General features: G+C 35.9%; 1 protein-coding gene across 7 annotated transcripts in view; it reads right to left on the reverse strand.

The window, feature by feature from the left end:
- Positions 1–491: 491 nt before the first annotated feature.
- LOC101168799 (mitogen-activated protein kinase 10) overlaps positions 492–24,045 on the reverse strand; it is a 36,027-nt gene continuing 12,473 nt past the window's right edge. The window contains exons 2-13 of one of the 7 annotated variants that reach the window (XM_023960632.1): positions 22,446–22,517; positions 20,317–20,486; positions 17,558–17,687; positions 17,124–17,182; positions 16,185–16,323; positions 14,974–15,139; positions 11,136–11,207; positions 10,291–10,473; positions 8,522–8,646; positions 7,018–7,081; positions 6,839–6,916; positions 492–3,972 (exon numbers count right to left, since the gene is read on the reverse strand). In XM_023960632.1, the coding sequence (XP_023816400.1) occupies positions 3,830–3,972; positions 6,839–6,916; positions 7,018–7,081; positions 8,522–8,646; positions 10,291–10,473; positions 11,136–11,207; positions 14,974–15,139; positions 16,185–16,323; positions 17,124–17,182; positions 17,558–17,687; positions 20,317–20,486; positions 22,446–22,517 (1,401 nt within the window). In that variant the 3' untranslated portion in view covers positions 492–3,829. Of the gene's footprint in view, positions 3,978–6,808; positions 6,917–7,017; positions 7,082–8,521; positions 8,647–10,290; positions 10,474–11,135; positions 11,208–14,401; positions 14,474–14,973; positions 15,140–16,184; positions 16,324–17,123; positions 17,183–17,557; positions 17,688–20,316; positions 20,487–22,419; positions 22,518–24,045 lie in introns of all 7 variants that reach the window. The other 6 variants (XM_023960631.1, XM_023960637.1, XM_023960636.1 and 3 more) reach the window with 6 other exon arrangements.

Here is a 24,045-nt window from a genome sequence, read left to right on the forward strand (position 1 = left end):
AAGCAAAAGTTGTCGCTGAGGCTCTTTACTGTAACTGTAAAAGTTGACAAATAATGGATAAAGGTATTGTCTTTTCAAGTTTAGAGAAGCTTGCATACAAGCATGTAGCTTTTCTAATTCGGGTAGTACACAAAAGGTTTAATTATCTACGCAAAAGTTTAATTTAATGTTTACAAAATGTACACGATGGCCAACAAGCACCAAAAAAAAATCAGTTCAAGTTCACAATTTTGGGGAATTCCATTTTTTTATCTGGTAAATGACACACCATCCATGCAAATTGACTATTGCAATCTTGGGTTTGCTAATCTTTTAATGTCAAAATCCACCTTAAAATAATCTCTTTAAGGGGCTCATCTTTCAATCCAGAATCATTTCTGGTCAGATGCGATGGATAACTACACAACTTAGGCATTATGTTATACAAAACAACAATATGTTCTGGAAAAAATCTGGATTGGTAACTGGACACAATTAAAAGCCAGCCATAATCCAAGGTCAAAGGTTTTGTTTATTTTCAGTCACATACATATACTATTTGTACATACACAGTTCCTTTAAAATGTTGTGTTTACAGTAACAGCTTTCAGTATTTCTTTTTTTTCCATTTGCATTTGTTTTTACTTTTATTTGAAACGCTATAGCCTGAAGCTTTAAGATCAGCGTGAAACAGATACAGTTCCATATTTTTTTTTTTTTTTTTTTTTTTTTACATTTTTATCCATAACTTGACAATGTCAAATAAATGATTCATTAAAACAGCACAGAGGAAAAAGAAACAAGAGAAGGAGTCAGAAAAGAACTGCAGAACAACATCACCTGATTCAGATGAGCTATACAGGGTATCTTTGTCCGGACACCGTCGTACCACCAAAATCTGCAGTAGCTTGCCTCCCTGTCTGAGTGCAATAACATGTTTATTGCATTGTTGGATTGTTAATATTTACAGTAAAACTTGTGAAAAGTTGTGAAAACAATGAAATAAAATACAAAAATTCAGGGGATTATTTTTACCAAGTGCAAAGTTTCCAAAACACAAGATGCGTAACATTTAGTCATTTATGTTTTTAATAATTGGCAATATTTATTATGGCTCAATGACAAATTCAGATTACGAATAGAACAAGATTTAATCCTTCCTGAACACAGAACATGTCACTTTTGACATAAATTAGAAAGATCCATAGCTTAAACTGTACTTTCATTGACCATCATCGAGGACACACCTCTTCTAAACACACAAATGTGCTGGTTCTCCTTCACAAAATCATTCAAATATGTGATTTTGTTTTGAACTATTCTCCAGAATCCAGCTCTCCAGTAAACAGTTTGACTTGAATGCTGGTAGTTAAATCTAAAACTGAGCAGAGCTGCAGTTAGGTGTTTGTGAGATCGGTCGTTTTTACATTCAGTGCCGACAACCCATCTGCTTGTGTGTGTTTCAATTGAGGGATGTCTTTGGAAAACGAAATCAACTTCACATTCAGAAGGAAAAAAAACAAAACAACAAAAGCATAAATACGTGTCAGTGTTTGCAATCAGCAACCAGGAGCATATCAAGATTTACAAGAAAATTGTGTTGTTACATGATTCAAAACACCCTGCAGAAAAACTGCACCACTACTGTGTGTGTGTCTGTGGTGAAGGAGCTCTGAACTCCTTTCTGAGAAATTCTTCTTAACATTTTCACACAAAAAAAAGAGATTTTCAAAGTTGCACCCTGTTTTTGAAATTCTGCCCCAGGCCAGACCCTGACCAGAAAGCCAAGCTAAAAGCAGCTTATTCTAGAGGAACACCAACCTCAGTTTCCTGAATCGTGCTCAAGCTGCAGGCTGCACAAGTGAAAGGAGCTTGTTAAAATCTATCATTAGGAGAGTTTCCCTGTGCTGGAAACACAAAATATGGAAGAGAAAGGTCCAATTTTTTGCAAGCCAAAATGTGCATTAGCCATTCAATTTTTTAAACCATGTAAAATGGCAAAGACTTTGGTGATAGTCAATACATCCGGACTGTTTTCTTGTATTTTGTGAAAATCTGCATGGCAGGAACAAAAGTCTCAAAAGTTAACCAGACTGTGTCGCAATAATAATTGGAAGTAATGATGGCCAATTGTAGGACTTTATTACTGAAAAAGAAAACATCCGTTTTAATTTATTTTTTAGCTAACTCATGTTTGAGGGCTCCATCAAAGATCAGACAGAGATTTGGAGATGTATGCACCATTGAGTGTTTCTTTATCCATTTATTTAAATAAAAAAGACTCCACTCCTATTTCCTTGTTTTATGTTCCTTTAGGCCTGTTTGAAGTCTAACAGTTGCCATGTTTGCTTTTTCCTACAAAAGGTAACATCTTAATTACAGTACTTGGTTTATGTTGTTGCCAGATCTGCTGAAAACAAGTAACGTAGACATTTAACTGCGGGAAGGCTTGCAAGTTTTGATTTGAAAAACTCCAAAAGTTAAACTCTAATGACTGAAATAATTATCAGCTAATTTCACAGCAGTTACATTTCCAGACACAGTGAGAGGCCAAAGTTAGGTTAAAAAGTAGTGTTAAGGAAAGAAGGATAAAACCAGTTTACAGAGCTTGTTACTGAATGTATTTGTAATATATAAAAAAGGACAAATATCATATTGTATTTAAATTTCATCTACCAATTTAAAATTATAGAGGAATTATTCAGCAGAGAAATTGAGATCTTTTCTATCCAGGTTTGAATTTTTATGAAGTGTGATTGTACGTGCAGGGTGTTTACCTCCAAACTACAGAGTTGGCACCCTTCACCTGTCTTTGATTCCTCTCCACATGTTTTAAAAGGGACTTAAAGTCACCTTGTTACCATGACACCACAGGTAAATGCATCCTTCTCCATCACAATGGAGCACAATGACATGCAGGACTGTGTGCCAGCATTTGGAGAGATAGAGGCAGCGCTCACATTCTGCCAGGAGGGGGTTAAAAAAAAGAGAGAAAGGATTAACCTCTTCCCAGGAAACACATTCATTTCTGACCCCTATTGATCTGTTTGGGCTAGAAACACACACACTCCCACATTTCACTGAGAAAAGACCCCCCAAAAACGTCTGGAGTCGAGTTAGTTTACATTGTACATCCACAGAAGCCTGTATTTTTTTACGCATACAGTGAGATTGTTTAAATCTAGTCATGCAGGACTACAGCGATAGGCGTGGACAACTGAGGGGGCGAGATGTAATGTGGCAAGGTGTGTGATTGTAGGAGGAAAAATAAGAAAACTCCCAGAGTACTGGCCGTCAGTCCCACACCGTCTTCCTTTGAGCTGTACAGAATTACATTATTTACAGGTATTTTAGGGAGCCTCCTGAAGACTCGCTGCGTAAAAACACACAAATCCGACAACCTTCCCTTAATTTGGATGGAGATGATGAGGAACAGTGATTACGTGAAATTAGAATGAAACGTGGTGATAAGAAGAACAGCAGCCCACCTTGCCACATTAAACAAAAATGGAAGGAATATCAGTCTGTCAGCACTGTGCTATATATGAAGAGTTCCTTTGCTTTTGTTTGAATGCCATATACAAGACATGTGGGGTAATATAAGCAAAGCAACTAGAGGATCATAACCATATATCTCATTTACTTCAGCTTAAATACCACTGTTGGTTTTCAATGACAATGCACAGGCTGTTGGGTTTTAGCATTTCATGTTCTGTGTTTCCATAGCTCATGTTTTTGTTCTCAATATAATCATTTTTCCCTTTTTTTGCATTTTTTTTCTTCTTTTTCCTCTGTCGTAGATAGTTCTTCACCGACGGAAGAACGCAGGGTTGCGCAGGCAGGCGGCTAGTCACCTGCAACACCCCAGGGGTCCCGCAGAGGTCTCCAGGCTGCTGTCAGTGTCGGAGGCCAGGGTCTGGTCGGTGGACATGGAGGAGATGTCGTTGATGGAGGAGGACGGAGGGAGGCTCTCGCTGCTATTCACTGCTGCACCTGTGCTAAGGGAATCAACAGCAGAGGGGGGGTTACAACGTAAAAGAGTGCTGGCAGGGGGAGAGATTCTTGTAAGCGCACACGGGGAGGCACCAACGATGAAAACAACAGCCAGGGGGCACAATCACACCATCTACAACAGAGACAAACTGATTAAGGTTTGGGTTCTTTTGGTTCCGCAAGTCAAAAAAACCTTGTTGCCTCATGTATCTTTTACTTTTTTTATAATATATTTATTATAATTAGTTTAGTATTTTTTTGTTATTTTGAGTCTCATAACATTATAAATAATGCTGAACTAGTACTTATTTTTCTACCCTTTAGAAAACAAGCTTTACAATTGTCCAGACTTTTTCTTTTAAAAACAACTTCCTAAAATGTTTTTTTTTTTTTAATTTAAATGGGGAACCTGACCTTCTAAAAGTCCTCACTGCTTGACTTAAATATTTTTCAAAGGTTTCATTGTTCCAGAGCGTTTTCTTGATTTCTCTGGTTTTGGGATTTAGTTCATTAGCTTTCTAAACAAACCATAACCAACATTTTCCTATTCATGTTTATCCTTTTTTTTGGTTTCTAAAGTTTGTTTAATCCATGAGAGTTTTTTTGTTTTGTTTTTTTTTTTTTTTTATTTCAGTCATTTTTCAATAGAATATCATGTAAAGGCTGTGATGCAGATATTTTGCTGATGCAAACACATGAGCCTGGGGGGAGTTCGGGAGGCCATGGAGAAGGACTGAAGTCATCAAAATAGTCAGAAAGCCTCTGGATGGAACTTCGCAGAGGATAGATGAGATTTGCACCAAATGCCTCAGGTTTCTGGGCTGTCTTTGTTAAAACCCCTATGCACAATTGAATCGGTTAGTTCAAAAGGGGCCCAAGTCCAAGAGGTTTGTTTTTCCAGGAAATGATATTAATTGCATAGCTTAAAGGGAGGCTACCCCAAATGATTAATACTTTACCCAGATTTAGCACCAGTTCATAGATTACAAATGCTATAAAATGAAGTACCTCCCTTTTATAATTTCAGTGGACTAACAAACTAATGTCTCTGGACTTGGGCCCTTCTTGAATTAAACAGGGGCGCTGTCATTTTGGATAACTAGTGCTGCCATCTATGGGATAGAGCAAAACCCATGCAAGAGAGGCCCAAGTCCAGGAATTTTGCACTTAATGCATTTTAAATGTCAAACAAAGTCAATACATTACAAAAGACTTGGGACTTTTTTGCACATAATCAGATAGCTTTTCCCTTGAAGACCATAGAACATATAATATCTCTATTTTGAAAAATTGTGGACTTGGGCCCCTTTTGAAACAACCGATTCATTTGTGTGGGGGTTGAGAACAGTGTCTCTGGACTGGAAAATAAGGGGTGGTGGTCCCTTTTTCAAGAAGGGGCATTGGGGAATGACCTCTACTTACAAGTTGATCAAAGGATTTCATATCTGCTTATTGAAAATGATCCTCCTCTGCTGGCTTCACCAAACCAGATTTACTGATCAAGCTAAGACCCTGCCCTCAGCTGCATGGTCATGAGCTTTGGGTCATGATCCAAAACGATAAGGTCCAAGATACCAGTGCATGGGTGCAGGGTGGCTCCCTTAAATATTGGGGCAAGGAATCCAGAAGATCCAGAAAAGTTTACTATCCACTTATTAAACCTGAGATTTCTCATAATTTGCATTATTTGATCATTGGTAGTCGTCCTCGCACAGGATGCAGTGGAACAAAAAGGGGAAAAGGACATTGAAATCTAGTCTCATCAGTCGCTAACAAAAGGTTAAATAGAGTTTTTGTGAAAATATTCTTTTTTTTTATAATGCATCAAGGCATTTTCATTTTTTCTTACATAAAAATGATGTGTTTTTTACGAGTATTTTTGCAGAACAACATGAATGTTAAGGTCTTCAGTGATACACTTTAACCAACTGTATTAATTTCATTAATTACAAAGTTTTTAGGACAGATTAAATGCAAAAAAACATCCAAATGCTGATGTTTTTTGTGTGTGTGTGTGTACAGTTCAGTGGAATATTTATCTCTTTAACTGACTAAACACAGAATCACAAAAGGCTTACATGCCAGGATCGGTGTTTCACTTTAATGGAATTGTGGGATGACTTGCAAAGACTCTAACAGCAGTGCAGATTTTCATAAAGTGAACGGGGATGGGCTCAATTTCAGAGCCCTTCTCCTTCTCTGCTGCAGTGAAATGCCCGTGTCTGCAACTCCTGCACTGCGTCTGATGTGCTCAGCCTCAGAAGCAAAAGTCCAGCCAGTCCTCTTATAGACAAGAGGATGGAAGGGTGGAAAAGGATAAAGGTTGTACGTTTTGGAAAGAAAAGAAGCATTCCAGACGATATGTCTATAAAAATTTTTTTCAAATGACAAGATTACATTTTTTTTTTTGCAGTATTGCTGTTCTGCTTTTTCCAATCCGTAGAGGAAGTCTGCCTGCTCTTTGTGGCTCTTTACTGCCCCCCTGCGGTAGATAAAGTGAACATCAGTTCTAAAAATTGTACAAATTTGTGGCTGTACCTCCTTTACATTGACCTTCACTGGAACTGCAGAACCCAAACCTTAAGTTATAACATATTTTAATCACATAGTGTCACAAATGAAACAAGTGCCATGAAATCCTCAGTGACAGGAAGTTGTTTGGTTGATTAACAGTTGCAAGTTTTTTAGTGTCAGTTTCACAAACACATCAAAGTACAGCCATTGAACTAAACGATATTTCACTAGAGATGCAGGACACACACACACGATCAAGAGCACAATGGGTTTCTCTATTTACAAGGGGAAACTCCAATAAGTTTATAGTAAATTCACTTACAGAGCGATTAGGCTTATGCACTGAGAGTACCTGAAGGTGAAGGCTGTCCCTTCACAACGCCATTCTTCGTTCTCTCCTCAAAGTTCATGACCTCTTTGTAGATTAGTTCTGACAAGGTGCACAGATTAAGGGGGATAGGTCAGAGAATTCACCCCCCAAAACAAAACAGTTCTGTTGGTTAGTAAAGTCTCGAAAACAACCATTCTCACCTTTCCATTCTTCAATGGAGTGTTCTCGCTCATCCAGCTGTTTGTCGTAGATCTGAGGAGGAGGCTAAAGAAGAGATAGAACAGTCCATTTTAGCATCAATGCAAGCTATCAAAACTAGGTACAAAATCATATTCAACACAAAAATGCACAAGGTTAGGTTGCTGTGCAACAGAACTTGAAGTTCAACAGTTGAAGAGCAAGAATAAAGCAGTATCTGAAGGCCAGGTGAACATAGCAATGTGTTTTTTTTTCCTTTTTGAAATTTGAAATTATTTGAAATAATGTGTTATGGTGTATGACTGAGTCTGAAAATATTTTTCTGGCACAAAAGACCACATATTCACAAGCAAGGTTATAAAGTAAACACCAAATCAACAGAAGAACGAACAGTTTAGCCCATAGCAGCATAATAGGAAACAATCTAAAAGAGAAGAGAAATTTATCGTATTCAATCCTAAATATTTGGATTGTATTAAACAACTTTCTTACATTTTTATATTTACTTACTTAGTTAAATGTCAAGGAAAAATGAAAGAAAATATGTTAACAGATGTATCTTTTGTCATTTAAAGCTTTTCACAGTCAGGAACAAATTGTTGTTAAAGTGCCTCAATCCTTCTTCCACATGATTTCATTGACCAGAGCACAGATATGTTGTCTGGCATCAACTCAATCTCTTTTATCTCTGTTTCATAATGATCCTGGCTCACATTCAGCCCAATGATCCTCCTCTCTTTTTCACTCAACCCACAAACTGAGCAGATACGACCTAGAAAAGTTCTTCTGAAAGAACTGAGTGGCTTTTTTTTTTTTTTTAAAGAATAAGTTAGCTATTATTCCCTTTACAAGCAGCCAGCAGAGATCAGACGCAAAAAAAAGGGTTTCTCCTCCTCTTATCTGCATATGCATTCAGCAATAAGGCAGTATTTATATACAACAGCAGTCAATTAACGATCTCATAATAAAACAAGATGTCCTTAAATGTCATATAAATTAGCAGAAATTAGCAGCGATCATTTATTTTAAGTAGAAAATTGCAGCCATAGTGAATTCTAGGAAGCAGTAAATGTCTGTAAATAAACAAAAACCTTATACCAAATTAGCTCAAATTATTACCCCTCCACCACCATGCTTGATTATTGGCCTAATTGGCATTTTACAAACGAAGTGGTGTTAAAGTTGTTTGTTTTGGATTTTAAGACTAAAGTTCAAATGACTTGCACTTCAAGGCCACCATTAAAGTAACACTAAAAAGACAGTTCCTTACAAGAAAATGCCAAAACGACATCACTGACTAAAGATAAATGTAAAATAAAAAAATTAAAAAGAACAAATAATACGATTGAAAAATATTTAAAGGGCCAGTCATCATTTTTGTCTACTTTTTAGTTTTTCCAGGAGACACTGATGGTTAATCTGCCCATGTTCTATAGATGTAGAGTGTCCTGACCAATCAATCACAGACAGAACTGAGCACCAACCACAGACAAACAGCTGACTCACCGCCTCCACTTCAGCCGGATCGTACCACACGTTGATGTAGGGGTGCTGTAAGGCCTCGTCCACTGATATTCGTTTAGCAGGGTCAATGATCAGCATCTTAGACAGCAGGTCTCTGGCCTGGCTGGCTGTGGGTGCAAATATAAACCAATGAAGCACAGTTGATATTCACCGCATTCAATGACATCAGGGAAAAATCAGCCTTTTGAACCCAGGAAACATTAAAGAACACTAATGAGGTGAATGATATTTTAGTACTCTCAGAGTATGATTTCAAAAATGGTCGTTACAAATAAACATCATAATCTGTTAATATTTTGTTAATTCCTGATAAAAATTAAAGCAAAAACTTGATTCTTTTTTTCTTTTTTTGACATTTAGTGTATTTTTCTAGTAACTATAAATAAATAAATAAATAATATATATATATATATATATATATATATATATATATATATATTTAGTTACTAGAAAAAACATTCACCTTTTTGCTTTTTTTTTATTTTATTTTTTACTTTTCTTCTTATTTTTTTATTATATGTGCCATTTTTGTGTTTTCTTTTAAACTGTTTCTGGGGTTGTTTTTATCGGATTGCTGTTTCACCATTGCTTTCAGTCTATTAGAAGCTTTTCCATCCTTTTATCAGGCACACTTTGGGTTTTTCGGATCTAAAAACTGCTTTAAACATAAACAGAGGCCTTCTCTCACACACACAGACCTTCATCAAAAATAGTTCCACAGCAGCTCAGGTGAAGGAGCTCAACAGAGAGCCTTTACAGGTACAAGAGTTGACGCAACCTGAGAGATTTGAATGTTTTGCCTTTTCTCTTGCATTTCATCAGTATCTTTCTATCCACAACAAATGGAATGAGAAAACACAACACAACGCCCCATAAAAACTCAGATGTACAAAAAAAAGCACTTTGCACTGCCTCTCCAGTCACCTTTCCTTTACAACAGTCACTCCAGCAGCCTATATATAAAAGATTTTCTTCTGTCAAAGTCGTTTATGCTGAAAAACAGAAAGTTAATTTTCTGTTTTCTCCTTAGGTGAAGAAGCAGCAAAAAAATTGTATTTAAACTTTAATTTCATTTTTGACAACTGAGAATTTAAAACGTTAATAAACTTCTTTTTAAACATTTTATTTCAAATATGTCTTATATTCCTGACCCATAAAAAAGTATAATCAATGAGATAAATTAATCCCTTTTTGAATTTTGTGGCATTGACATTTAGAATGTATTGTTAAAAATGACTTTTTTATTTGTAAAAGTAAAGTTGTAGCACATAAATTACATAATCTAGAATCTAGAATCACACCAAAATATTCTAAACATATCAGTATGTGTGGAAGCGATTTCATTTATTGTAGTTAACGTGTTAGTTTTTGCAATGTTTTTTTACACTCTATTAGGAATTTATGTGCCAGATAAAAAATAAGACAGCCAGCAGAAACTGTTATGTAAGATCATACTTGCTATTGGCATTTGTACAGAGCAATAAAGAATAAAGAAAAAATGAAAAATTTTGTGAACTGCTTCCCATCGCAGGTTGTTGCATCGTCTTATCTTTTTAATTCACATGGGTTTTTTTTTGTATTTTCTTAAAATAATTAATATTTACACCAGTCTTGTCCACATTTAAGACTAGTGCTGCTGTTTTTAAACACAATCCCAGCAGTAAAATAAATTGTTTCAGGTATTGCTTGATGTAATTTTAACGTGATAATGCACCATCTGCTTATGCAAAGTAACCAAAACATTCTCTTACCTTTGAGTTTGTTGTGCTCCGAGTCAGCAGGGAAAAGGCAGTCAGGGAATAGCTTGGGAAAGGTGAGGCCTGCATACTTTGGCCGGTTTTCAACGTAGTTCCTCACTGTGGGCTGCAGCTTCTTCATGAACTCTGGAGAAGGGGTGCCCAGCTGCTCAATCACCTTGTTCCACTGGTCGATGTCTAATGTGGCAGGTCAAGGTTCAGAGCAACACACAGCTGGAATTCAAAGTACCCCACCATCCTTCAGAGTCAACCACACACGCACAAAGCTATTTTTCTGGAGCACAAAAACACCAGCCACAACACCTCGAAATCTGTTGTAGAGGAAAAGCAGAGAAAAATGTTGTTCTGATGTGATGCTAAGGAAAATTTTGCTTTTCATATGCTGTAACCCCTTAAGACCTGAGCTACTATTTGAACTACCGTAATCCTCCACTCACGCAGGTCAAAATTGGGTTGCCCCAGTTAAGCAGAATTAACCACTGTGAACTCAAAATGTGATGTCTAAGTGGATGCCGGGTCTTCAGAGGTTAAGTTCTTTTTGCCTCCTAAATAAGCAAAAAAAAAAAAAAAAAAATTCGGGGGGGTTTCCATGTTAAAAGTGTAAATAACCTTCTCCACTCCTGACGTTCTCTCAGGGAGCCAGCTCAGATCAGTCCACTGCGATCTTCACTCCAGATCCCTTTCACTGGAAAGATCCAGTCTTCCACTTTACATCTTATGCTTTTACCTTTAACTTAAGTTCTCACTCTTCAGTTCTCTCTACCTTAGAATCCATTTTTTTTAATTTTTTTTAGAATGGCACCAAACACCAAAGAAAGAAGAGACGGATGGAAGGATACGGTCAGTCCCCAGGAACAGCACTGTTCCTCTTATCACCTCTCCAAAGATGCAGCCGACTGACCACATGTCCACTGGGGTCACACAAACATAGCACACGGCACAAACACAAATGTTGTGTCTCTGCCATTGCAGAAAATCATCTCTAAGCTATTAAATGCTCTAAATTGAAAGAAGCGCTATCTTGTGTCAGCTAACATGTTCCAATTTCATTTATTTGTCTTCGTTACTCCAAACAAAATATGAGCCACTTTGAAATTTGCAACTTCAGATTGAATGATTGGATTACAGGCTCACACCTTATATGTCGTCATTTAATTTCATGCTCTTTAAAAGTTTCCCCTCAACTTAAGATTGCTTTGCAACAGTTCTTTTTCATGTGAAAAATCCTGAGATTCACATCAAAGTGACTTTTTTTTTCTGCCAGAGAAGCTGCAGCTTTAGATTTGCAACACATCAGCTGTGGACATAAGCGAGATTCATTGCCGTGCAAAGACACACACCAAACACAGCGTTACAACAATTACTTAGCTAACTAAACAATAGGAACATAAAAAAGTTTGGAGGAAATGTTATGATTTGTTTAAGTAGCGCAAAAAAATGGAAGATATTTTTAGCCTTATGTCTGCCATCTTCACTTTTTAATAAAGTTACTGCAAAAAATTAACTTTGTTAATAGGATTAAATATGCTTAAAATAGAAAATATGCTGCTATTCTTCTTCCTGTTTTTCTTGTTTGAAAACAAGCTAGATTCAACACACTAATCAACCATTTGGTCAACTTTGTACTTGGAAAAATATAAGCTTGGCTCATGAGCACAACTCGTTGATTTATTGCTAGAGTTTAGATTAATTTTAGTAAAAGCAAATTGAGCAAAATCGTTGCTGAGAATCGTTGCAAGGGTGTCTAACAGTCCAGTACATTAATCTGTGTGCATCTTACACCGTTGGGGCTACAGAGCTGACGATTTCCCACAAAACACACACAAACACACTGGTCTTTCTACTTTTACCTAATTAAATTAGTACTGCGATGAAAAAGGCTGGTCATTCTTCTTGTTGACAATAAACACCAATGAAAGACCAGAAAAAACTCCCATAGGGACCTCGCTTTTTATCATGAATCCACCCACATGTAAAATCTGCAGGCATGCAGATTGACTGCCATTAATCTTTGTTCACTGTCACGCACAGAGGCTGCAGAGGAGCAGAAACACAGAATAATTGGACTAAAAAAACAACACTTACTTTATATCCTGCATGTATTTTTTATCTTTTTTGTGACTGTTTAATTACAAGGTTGCAAAAAGACAGCTTCAACTGAGAACAAAATCTTATTAAATTACAAATTTTCTTAACCCAATGATGAATTTGTATTTTAAGACAGTGTTAAGGTTAATAACGTCTGCCAAATTGTTCGCACAAAGTAAAAACTGTCACAACAGTTAAGAAATGTGGGTATAGTATTAAAAGTCCACAGCAAAGAAAAGGGAAAATTGTATGAATTTACACAAAATTATTTTCTTAAAGAGCCTGAGGGAGGAAGTTTAGGTTAGTTTTTCTTTTTGTTGATGTTGTTAGTTTAGTTAGTTTTTCTAAGGAAGAATGACCATGCAGGGCCACATTTGATTAGATCATAATGAACCAAATAAGGAAAAAATAATTTTTTTACAAAATCAGCAAGCTTTCAACAAGAAAACAAGATTTTGGAAAGCTCAGCTTAGATAGGTGAGACCGGAAACCACTGCTGGATGCCTTTGACCTTTGAGCCCTCAGGCGGCACGGCGTGAGACATCCGCATGGCACTGCGATCAATATGGCGCCATGGGCTCGTGTTAAACTGCTTCGATTCACTACACTCAGCTGCACCCAGAAATGTAACACAGAAGTATAATCTGTCTCCCAAAATGAAAAAAAAACAAAAAAAACGACAAAACAAATGAGGCAATTATTAGCAAAACAAGCTTTTTTGCTGGTATGTATGTATTAGCAATACAGTTTTTTATATATTTCGGTGGAGGCTATATCTGATGTGACACATCTTTTATTCAATTTAAGAATTTTAAAATATAACAAACATTTTTACAGTAAAGTTGTTACAGATTATAGATTGTGATTTCTTTGAACTCAGACAAATTTTATTATGAAGCAATAATTTAAAGGTAAATGTATCTATCCCATGATGCACAAATAATGCAAACAAATATATTAATAAAAACCAGTAAAAAAGTTAGACTACTTATTTTAACCAAATTATTAAATGTAGTCCAACTACTGTCAGAAAGGTCAAATCGCAATAATTTTATTTTAGCAATGTCTTAACAGACTCCATAATAGTGTTTTCAGTGCAAATCCCCTATACTGACTGTTCTATAGCCTGTCTTTAAAAGTAAAAAAAAGAGAATCCAGAACATTTAGAATATTAACTTCCAAAAGATAAAAAATTCATTAAGAAGAACATTTGAAAGTCGTTTTTTAGTCAGCACAGCTTTTTTATCAAGCAGTGTTATTCATGATATTAAGATTTTTGTTTTGTTTATAATACGATTTTCTTGTTTTATATTGCAGTTATTATGTACTTATTTAGTACTCAACTGAGGTATATGTTAGTAGTTGTGATTAGAAAACTGCAGTAAGCTGTTATTAAGAGGCGTTCAAGGGAAATATGTGAATGTTGGATCTTCATGAATGTACTTTTTGGTGCCAGTCTGGACTTCATTTGTTCACACTTTTCTACAAACAGACACCATTTCACCCAATTAGTGGGATGTAGTTAAATAGTCTCACTGTTGCTCTGAAGAGACACTTCACACTACTACTGTGCACATATGAAGCTCAGTGGAGAGTCTGCCCTGAGAGTGGGATTGTAGGCTCAAATTCACAGTTAAACTAGGAACCATGACTTCCTGCTTAACTTTCAGCATCACAATGATCAAACTTCCAATAATTCCATAGTGTGCTCCCTCAGAGGATAGGTTAGGTGTAGAGGGCAGATTTTGCACACTAGTGTGTAACAGCTAATAGGACTTTACCTTAGACTTTATATTCAGAGTAGGGATTCCTCAGATAACACATGACTGAGAAAAACTGCAGAGGCTATGTTAATGGTACTCTTCAAACAGCAAAACGCGAGCGTTTACCACTGAAACAAACATCAAGTCTGCATCGCTTCGTAAAAAAACACTGTCAATACTCCTTGCATATTTGAAACTGTAATAATTTCTCCAAACACAAAACAAGCAAACTCCATTTGTGTTAACAAGGATACAGTCCCGGCCAGGAAAAAGGATTTTGTGGCGTACCATTTCTCCCATAATGCAGCCCACCGACCAAATATCCACTGAACGTGTGGGAGCAGAGGGAAACAGGGAGAAAGCAAAGGAGACGAGGGAAAAGCAAAGGTTAGTGTCATCCAAGGTGATTAGCTGTTATTCAAGAGAGACATTTTTAGTAAGAGGCATGTTACAGGTAAAGTGCTTTGGTAGGGAACTACAAAAAAAAACCAATAGACATAAAAGCGGAGTCTAAGAAGAACCAACAAGCTGCAGGATGTTGAAAGTCTTAAAGCCTAGGGCTTCTATATTTGAAAGGACTGGCTAATGAATCATAGCAAGCATCCAGGCTTAATGTCTAGAGGGCTTTGAATCAATGTGACTCAGCTCAAACACTTGAGTTCACTCTCAACTGAACTAGAATTCCCAGTAAAGGTTTAGTTTTGTCTCTATTGTCCCAGAAACAACACTGCAGTGGCTGCTACGTTCTGGTGGAATGAATCGAAGCAAAAGCAGACAAAAGCTTCCATTAAAAAGGAAAAAAAAAACTAAAAACAGTGCTTCTCACCATTCTCTTTGTATCCCATTCCCAGGATGACTTCTGGGGCTCTGTAGTACCGCGTAACAACATACGGGGTCATCATGAAACTGGTGCCTGCCGTTCTGGCCAGACCAAAGTCCAAGATCTTCAGTGTGCAGTCGGATTTTACCACTATATTGCTTGGTTTGAGATCCTGGAGAAAGAACAACAAGGTATATGGCAAAGCCACTCAACTTTTATTCTTCTGTAATTCCCTTTTTTTTAAGCTAATACGGTAGAGCTTACTTAGCTGACACCTTATTTATTTGCTATTTTTCACGTTCCTCTGTAATATTGGTGTGATCTTAACAAAAGCTTAACCTATCATTTAAAGGGACATTTTAACACAGAATAGTTTTGGCTTTTTTTTAATGTTTGCTTTTGCAGATAAGTACACATTTTATCTCCATAAGTGGCACATAACCTTTGCAGGTCTTCATTGCCTATTTTAAGCTCAGTTATGGTGTAACAATATTGTAAAGGTCATTTTAATTATAAAATCTTATTGTTGTTTTCAAGTTAAAATCTTTTAAAAAGAAACAAGAACAATTTTGTTATATATTTTTCTAAACCCCAGAATGGCCACATTAGCGCTGGGGCTGTTTAAAGAAAAGCTATAATGAAATGAGTATAAAATGTTATTTAAACCACAGATGCAAAAATATATATATATTTAATTTTTATTAGACTAATTTTGACACCAGTAAGGACAATTTTTTGGCATTTTTTCATTTTAACTTTCAATTCATAACACTTTTAAAACCCAAAATTCTGGTTTAGATGTCTAATTTTTCAAAACTAACCCTTTAAATCATACTTACTAAAGCATGTGCACTGCATTTTTTTAAACAAGTTTTTTAATCTATTTCAAATATAATGCTGTTCAGTTGAATATCCAATCTGTGGTCTGTAAAAGCCCTTTTTAGGGGTTTTTAGTCCCTGCCAGTACAAAAGAATGTCTACAGGATCTCACAGTTTTACAGTCTTTTATCTCATATAACTATATAACTTTTATCTCATATAACATATAACATATAACTAAGGAAAGCTAGTAAGACGGAAATCAACTAAATTAAGCTGTGGTAAAAGTATATTTCCTCAGTTCTACTTGTGCATCATTGATGGATGAAACCTTTTTGTTTTCATGAATGTAAAAGCAAATTGTAATGCAGGCCAAGAAAAGTGGCCTGCCTTCCTACCCTGTGAATGATGCCCGCTGAGTGCAGATGCTTGATTCCACATAGCATCTGGTAGAGCAGGTAGGACATTCTCTCATGGTCGAGCTCCATCTGAATCACCTGGCATAAATTGGCATCCATAAGCTCCATCACTAAGTACCTGAAATCAGAAAGAGAGTTTTTCCATGCATGAGTAGCTGACAGGTTTGATTTTTGCAGAATTTCCCACCTTTTCAACAGAAAAAAAACATGAAACAATCAAGTCTTTGTGCATAGTCGTTTCAGGGAGCATCTATAGGACTTTTACTGACTGTATTTACTGCAATTGGCATTTTCTCTTCAATATGAAAATGCCTTAAATGTCCACCTCTCTTTTTCAGTTAGGATATTATAAAGTTTCAAAAATAATTATTTATTGCCTATCACCTGAAAAAATCTGATAAAAGATTTTTTTAAACTTAAAATGAATACTAGTTTCAATATTTTTTTTATACTAGTTGCATAGTTTTTCTATATTATTTTAATGTTATTTGCATTACGAAAAGTTTTTTTTAAACTATTATTTCTAAATAGAAAACCTCAACCACAAGTTCTAAAGTTAAGGAAAGTTATTATAAAACAAATTGTAAAAAAAACATCCAAAAGTGCTATTTCAAGCAAGCATATTAGGCACTATAATGCAAAACAAAATAAATTGTGGAATAAGTATGAAATATTTTGAAAGAAATATTTGGAAAAAGGCAATTTTATGGACAACCATTGAAACATTTGGGAAAACCATGTTTAACTGTTTTAAAGGAAACTTATTAAATTTAATTTTTAAGAGTTTAAACCCATTTATATTATTTACTGATGCACAAACCATTTTAAAATGAGGGAATAATTTCATTTTTTATGGCTCTCAATAAAGGTTGATATATTGAAAAAAAAACTCTGCAAAGACAAGTTTGCAGTACTTACACATCTTGAAACTCTTCTAATGATTTCTGTGGTGTGAAGACATTTAATAAACTGATAATCTGAAAGAAAAAATGAAAGAACAAGAGTAAAGAAAGGACAACAGTAATCATAGAACAGGAAGTTAAAAAAAAGTTGTCTTAAACACTGTGGATGCAAGTTAGCAGTGTAACTAACAAAGAGCCTAAGTCAAATTGCAGGGTTTTGATAAATGTAGTCATCAACTTTTAGTTTCACTATTTACAACATAGTAAATCTGTGAAAAGGTTTAATATAGTCACAACAGACACTCATCTAAATAGTTTTTATATCAAGGAATTGTGGAAGCCAGTAACAGAAACTAGTGTTTACAGGGTTTTGAAAACATCAGCTTCTTTTGATAGTAAAAGACATTTTTCTTCATTCTTCCATTTGTTATTATAAAAAGATATACTTACATTTTTGTGATTGACACATTTCATGAGCACCAATTCCCGATATGCCCTCTTGGCATGGGTCTGGTTCTGGAAGGGTCTGCTCAGCTTCTTAATGGCCACGTTTCTGTCCAGGACAGCATCATAGCCCGCGCTGCAGAGAAGAGACATATTCATCAGTATTCCTTTAGCATTCATCGTTGAGTGATTGCCTGCAAGTGAAGGTGTGTTTGTGTGAGCGTGACCACCAATAACTATGTTTTCTGTTTCTTTTTTAGTGGTTTCTTATCAGCTTTTTGGTTTATCGTGGATAGGTTTCAGATTTTAAGTTTCAGGTTTTGTCATGATTTAGTTTTTTGGGTTGTTTCATTAATGCTCCAATATATTTTAAAAATAATTTGGGATTTATTCATGTGCTTCTGGTTTTAGTCCCCGAACAGCTTCTAAATGTAACACAAGAATGATGTACTTCCTTTATATATGTCCTCCACCATTGGAAAAATGCCATAAAAACACCAAAAAGTACATTTTTATCAGAGTGCATCTTTAACCTTTTTTTCTAAACAGTACAGGAGAATGCTTTGCAGCCCCAACACAATCTCAAATTCAAATATTTTAGCTTGGAGCATCACTTCCTGTTGGTCTCTAATTACACAGGCATTATTCCAGCTACCGTGAAGATGTCACATCCTGTTCTGTAACTTTTCTGACGCTCCCCTCACAAGATGAAACAAATTGAGTTTCAAGGCATCTGGATGCAGGCTGCAGAAGATGTTAGGTGACATGTGCGGCGGTCTGTCGTTTCTCTGCAAACAACCAGGCCAGAAATGATGTGTGGTCATGGAAACAGTGGAGCCCTCATAAAAGCAGTTATGCAATAGGGATTTCAGCCAGTCTTCACTTTTGTAGCTGAGTGAAAGATGATGTCATGACCAGCTAAACTACTTAAAGCTTTTAAGATGCTTGAGAGAGCTCATTCTGACTAAGCATAAAAGTTGAAGGGGGCAGACATGTATCCAGATTGCTGTGTTTATGGGAAAACACTAAAGAAAAGCTCAGTTAAATGTCTATTAACATGCTCTTGGGCTATATTGGGACAACTCTGCTGATTGCATAACAGGAGCAGAATATGTGCTTCCTGAATTTTCAGACAAGCTGTTGGATCCCTTTGTTTGTATGCATATTTTCAATTTGTGGATTGCTGTTTTGAGTTTATGTATTATTAAATTGGGCAGATGTTTATGCAAATTATCTTATGTCATCAACGCAATGGTAAAAAATGGAACTTTTTTTATGTTTATTCTTCAGATTATGATAGAAACCTTTGTTTGAACTTACATAAATTTACAAGTCACAGCATGTTTTGATGCTTTTGTGATCTCCTACAGGGACACTGCTCAATCTCCAACATTATACGGACATTAGTCTGTATGATTAAGTAATAGGTTCATCATATGACACCACATGGCAGTTGTGGTCACAGCCAAGCAGGATAAAACTCAAAATTCAAAAAAATGTCCTCCCTTCACCACTCATCCAACACAATCCTCAAAACGGGCACAATCCCAGCATCTGCTCCCCCAGAGTGACCAAGCTTATTTGGCCCTGCTTGGTGTGGCTGTGGAGCAAAACTGTGAGCATCAGCAGCAAAGAAAGGTCAAGAAAAGAGGGAAAATGGAGGATGGGGGCGTTGAGAGCTCTTCACAGTTTAGACATAGCACTGTGTCATCTGGGCCACCTAAAATGGGGTTTCTGAGAGGGGCTGCATGTCAGCACAGCACTCACATGAATATGACTTATTGATCTGTTTAATTGTTCAATAGCAGCCATAAGAAACATTCTTTTTAAGTGAAATTCTGAGAAGGCGCTCCACTACTTTTGAAGAGAGTAGGAGATTTACAATTAATGCAATGTCTCAACGTGACCCGGATTAAGGATCCATCCTGTTAGACCCTGATAACCAACTCATCCCTATTCTAAATAGCAGTTATGTTGTCAGTTCACTAGGACAGCACGAGCAAACCATGCAACAATGTACGAGCAAACCATGCAACAATGTTGATGTTTTTCTTTTACAGAAATTAATTGTTAACTTTCTATCAACTTTTCTGCACTCATTTTAAGTGAATGCAGTATTTCCATTATTTACACATTTCTTCTATTACAAGAAAAGACAGAGCTGTTTTGCACAAAAGTGTAGGCAAAACTGTTATATTCCTCCACAAAAAAAAGTCCTGTCAATTAAAAAAAAAAAAAAAAAAAAAAACAATTCCCAGAAGCCCTATCCCTTACATTTGGTATCATTAAGCCCCAAATGTCCACTGTATGAGTGAATCCAGTAGCTTGTAATGGTTGGGAGTTATTCAGGTTCAGAAATGTTGAATGTTGAATTTAAACAATTCATCTCTTTTTACAGATCTTACCTTTGAACCCCATAAAATCATCTGCCCATAATTAGATTTAATTGAAAATCTCACAGCATAAAGCAAAAGTTTATCTTGTGTTGTCTTTTTTAATGGCAAATTTTTCAACTTTAAAAACAAAATTTTACAGATAAATAAATAAAACACCTGTTTCTTTTTTTAATGTTAGAATTCATAAGTTGATTATACCACACTTGATAAAACAGCTCATGTTCTTCTTTTTAAACAAAAATGTAAATGTAATCAAATACAGACAAACGGGACAGCAGCACACTAAATGAAATCTAAAAGCAACAGCTATCAAACAGTGGGATGTATAATAAAACAGGGCATAAAAGAGCTGAGCAGCTGAGAACCTACCAGACAATTCCCTGAGCTCCAGAGCCAATGGGTTTTAAATTCTGGTAGCGTTTTAAAACGGTGAAGGTGGAGTCTCCCACTTCCACGCTGTAGAACTGGTTGTCCACTTTGCTTTTGCTCATGTTGTAATGTTTGGCAATATATGACACATCCACTTGTTTTCCAAAACCCTGCATGAGCCAGAAATGACAGTGGGGACTTGTTAGTGATGCTGGAGATGATTAATAAACTCACTTACCTTTTAAGCAACAAGAAAACAGTCACTCTGAAGTTGACAATAAACACTCAGGAGGTTGTATAGTCACAAAGAATTAACCTTTGTATAGAAACACATAATAATAAAACCTAAATAAATGTCTTGCATCAGCAGTTTATATTACTGCCATGGACAGAAATGGCCTCCTGCTGTTTTAGAAGCACTTTCTTTTACTCTTGCAGTCCTTTAGCTGTAAGACATTTTAAGATTTTCCTGAATGTGCTCGACTGACTTATATCACCTTACCTCATGCCCGTGGAGCTAAAATCTGACTCTTTTCTTCACAAGCCTGTATGACTTGCTATCTCAAGTGGATTGTTATTTTGCTGAAAGCTTTTCTTTCATTTTGATTTTTAGCGTGAATCGTTTTCCTCAAGCAGTGTGTGATTTGGTGCAAAGTCATCAGACCTTAAATTATAGAGATACAATTTGTGTGCTTTACAAGTTTAATCAAAATCTTCTGGGGAAAATAATTAATATTTTATTGTTAATCTGTACCAAAGAAAAAAACGGCATCTGAGATTTAATTCAAGACAGAGGACGTTTGAGTTTCTTTTCAGTTTAAAGTTGTTGGTAGATGATCCTTGTTACGTAGCAACTGACTACTTTTATCCGAGCATTATAACTTTGAAACCATTAGTGCTTTTCACTGAAGAACATCTGACACATGCACTGACACATGCAAAGAGGAGGTGCTATTTTCTTTCTCTGACTGTACACATTCACACCAGCAGCTGCCACAGTAATCCACTGATTTATTGTTTCCATCATGCATCTGATGTTGTTGGTCCTGGATAAGGTGGAACCTTACCTCATATTTGATAAATTATTCATTTATTCAAACTAAATCGATGCGTTAATAACCATGCTTTTCCCATATTTCGCAAAAGATTTTGCACTTTGTCATGGGAATGTATAGTATTTTAATACATTACTTCAACAAATAGCAAAATTTCCTAGTACAATGTTCCTATTAACAGAAATTTGAATGAAAGTTATTAGTAATTCTTATTGCACATATTACATTTTAATTAATATAATGCAAAAACAGAAGTTACATTGAAGCCCTTTCAAGCTACAGGTGCCTATAAAAAGATGCTTGTTTAACAGTTGGTAGAGTTTTTATGCATATGCTAGCACAAGAAAAATTATAAGATAAAAGGCCTAGTGACCTTGTGGTAGAGTGTCCACTATGAGACTGGAAGGTTGTGAGTTCAATTCCACATCCAAGTCATAAAAAAAGGGATAATTCCCAAATTCAAGTTAAACCTGAGGTCATGTTAATGTAATATGCATTTACTGTGCACAACAGCAATAAACAATGGCACATTTATTTTGAAAATTCACTTTAAAGACATAATAGGTTATTCAAGCCATTGATGTGTCCCTGCCTCAAACAGTATTATGAAACCCATGGAACATATAGTGGATATCATATGCTCAGATGCACATGCATATATGATGCCAACATTTCATGCAAAATGTTTCAATAACTGTGGTAGACTGGCCTGTCGTATTAGCTTGTAGCTGTCCTCACAAGCATATCACATCTATGCTGCAGAGAATAGATGATTTGAATGAGCATCTAAAATGTCAGAGGTTAAGTTTCGGTCTAATTAATCTCCAGATGAAAATAAAAGATAAGTATAATTAGCACATTGTTTTAAAAACATTCCCATATGATAATTTCCCAACCATTTAATTGGATTGAATATGTATTGATAATTAACAGATTATAATGCTTGTGAGGACAAACGAGTTTAGTGGATCTCACTTTGTAAAACAAAAACACAAACCTTGCACATACATTGCATAACAGGGCAAATGGAAGTGAATGAGTACTGTACCTTTTTTACCTGTAAGGAACACACACCTGACAAAAGGCTATCTTTACATCCAGGACTGGTTGGCTGCAGTTATATAAGAAATGTCTGCTCATAAATACCTGGAAGACACAAAGAAGAGGAAAGGACAAGCAGACGGGCATTATTGGCGAAAATGTCTGAGGTTTAAATTGTTTTTTAAAAGACTTCTATCAAGAAGAGCCTCTGGATTAAAAAGAAAATAATGGTATTCATCTTGATTTGGATCAGCATGCAAAGAGCGGTGTGATTTATTACGGTCTGCCTGAGAAACTGAGGTTTATTCCTGCAGTCACTTAAAGCGGGAGTGGTACTGCATCCTCCCAGTTAATTCAGAGCTGCTCTCTCTTTTCTCTGCTCCAATCAGTCAATAAAATAAAAGAACCAGCGGAGTAACTGCCACCTACTCCTCTACAAATACAAACTCATCAGCCCATCAATTCTTCCGTAATGGACGACAGTGATTGCTGTCTTGGCTTTTCAAATTGACAGGAAAATCTTTTGCCTTTGAAGAAAAACAACACGACAATAAATGTTGACACATTTATAGTTTCTGATTGTCGCAGCTCTCAAAATTCCTTTTATTGTATGTCGTTTAGTTGAATTGCATTCACAATGGTCTGTATGAATCAATCTGTAAAAGCAGGAGACGTCCACTCGGTACATTTCAGGCAAAGATCAAACACCCAAATCTTTTAGATCTTTTTTTTTTTTTTCATAAAAAAATAGGTCCCATGTAGCACAACAAAATAATCAATCAACTTTTTATTCAATATGTGAACCATCAGTATGTTTATTCCTGATACTTGCTCTTGGCACATTTCAGTTTTAACAATTCAAGACTTCAAAAAAAAAAAATAAGAAGGTAAAATCGATGCTTCTCTTAAAAAATGTCAATTGATTTCTTTCTGCACAGCTGAGCTGGTGAGACAACATTCACAAATGATTACAGTAAACAATTGTTTCAGGATTTGGCCATTTAATGAACAGCCACAGTAAACCCGAGATTCCGAATTACAACTTTTGCTTCTTGTCACAATCAGAGCGTTTTCTACTGTTTTTATTTGTACTTACGTATTTACACTTGCCTGACTGAAAGTTTTAAATACTGAGCTTGACTATTGTGCCTTCCCATCAGAAATCAGGATTTAATTCAACTTGAAACAGGAAATGTTTAGTTTCTTGGCCTCAATCCTTAAGGTAATTAGAATGGAAAGGGTCGGGAAAAAGGTTGCTGGAATACAAACATTATTTTTCTCACTTGCAAAGTAAAAATTGGAGTTAAAAGTATTATAATATATATATACATTCATTTTTGTTGTTTTTTTTGTTTGACTTTGGATTTCTGCCAAGATTAAGATTTGTTTGTGTTGCAGTAATTTAAAGAGTGGTATATATTTTTTCAGCGACCAATGCTAGGTCTTAACTGATGCAGCCTTCAAAAAGACATTTAAGGAGGACATCGCATTTTTAATGAACCAAGATCCTGCCATAACTTCCCTTAGAATGTCTCTGAGGTGTCATTTAGCATTTTTAGATATAAACTTGTGTCATGAGTGAATTCTGACAGATCTCTAATGATTTTTGGTGCACATCCTTCATCTATTTAAT

This window comes from Oryzias latipes, chromosome 12 (genome assembly GCF_002234675.1).
Source record: "Oryzias latipes chromosome 12, ASM223467v1".
NCBI lineage: Eukaryota > Metazoa > Chordata > Actinopteri > Beloniformes > Adrianichthyidae > Oryzias > Oryzias latipes.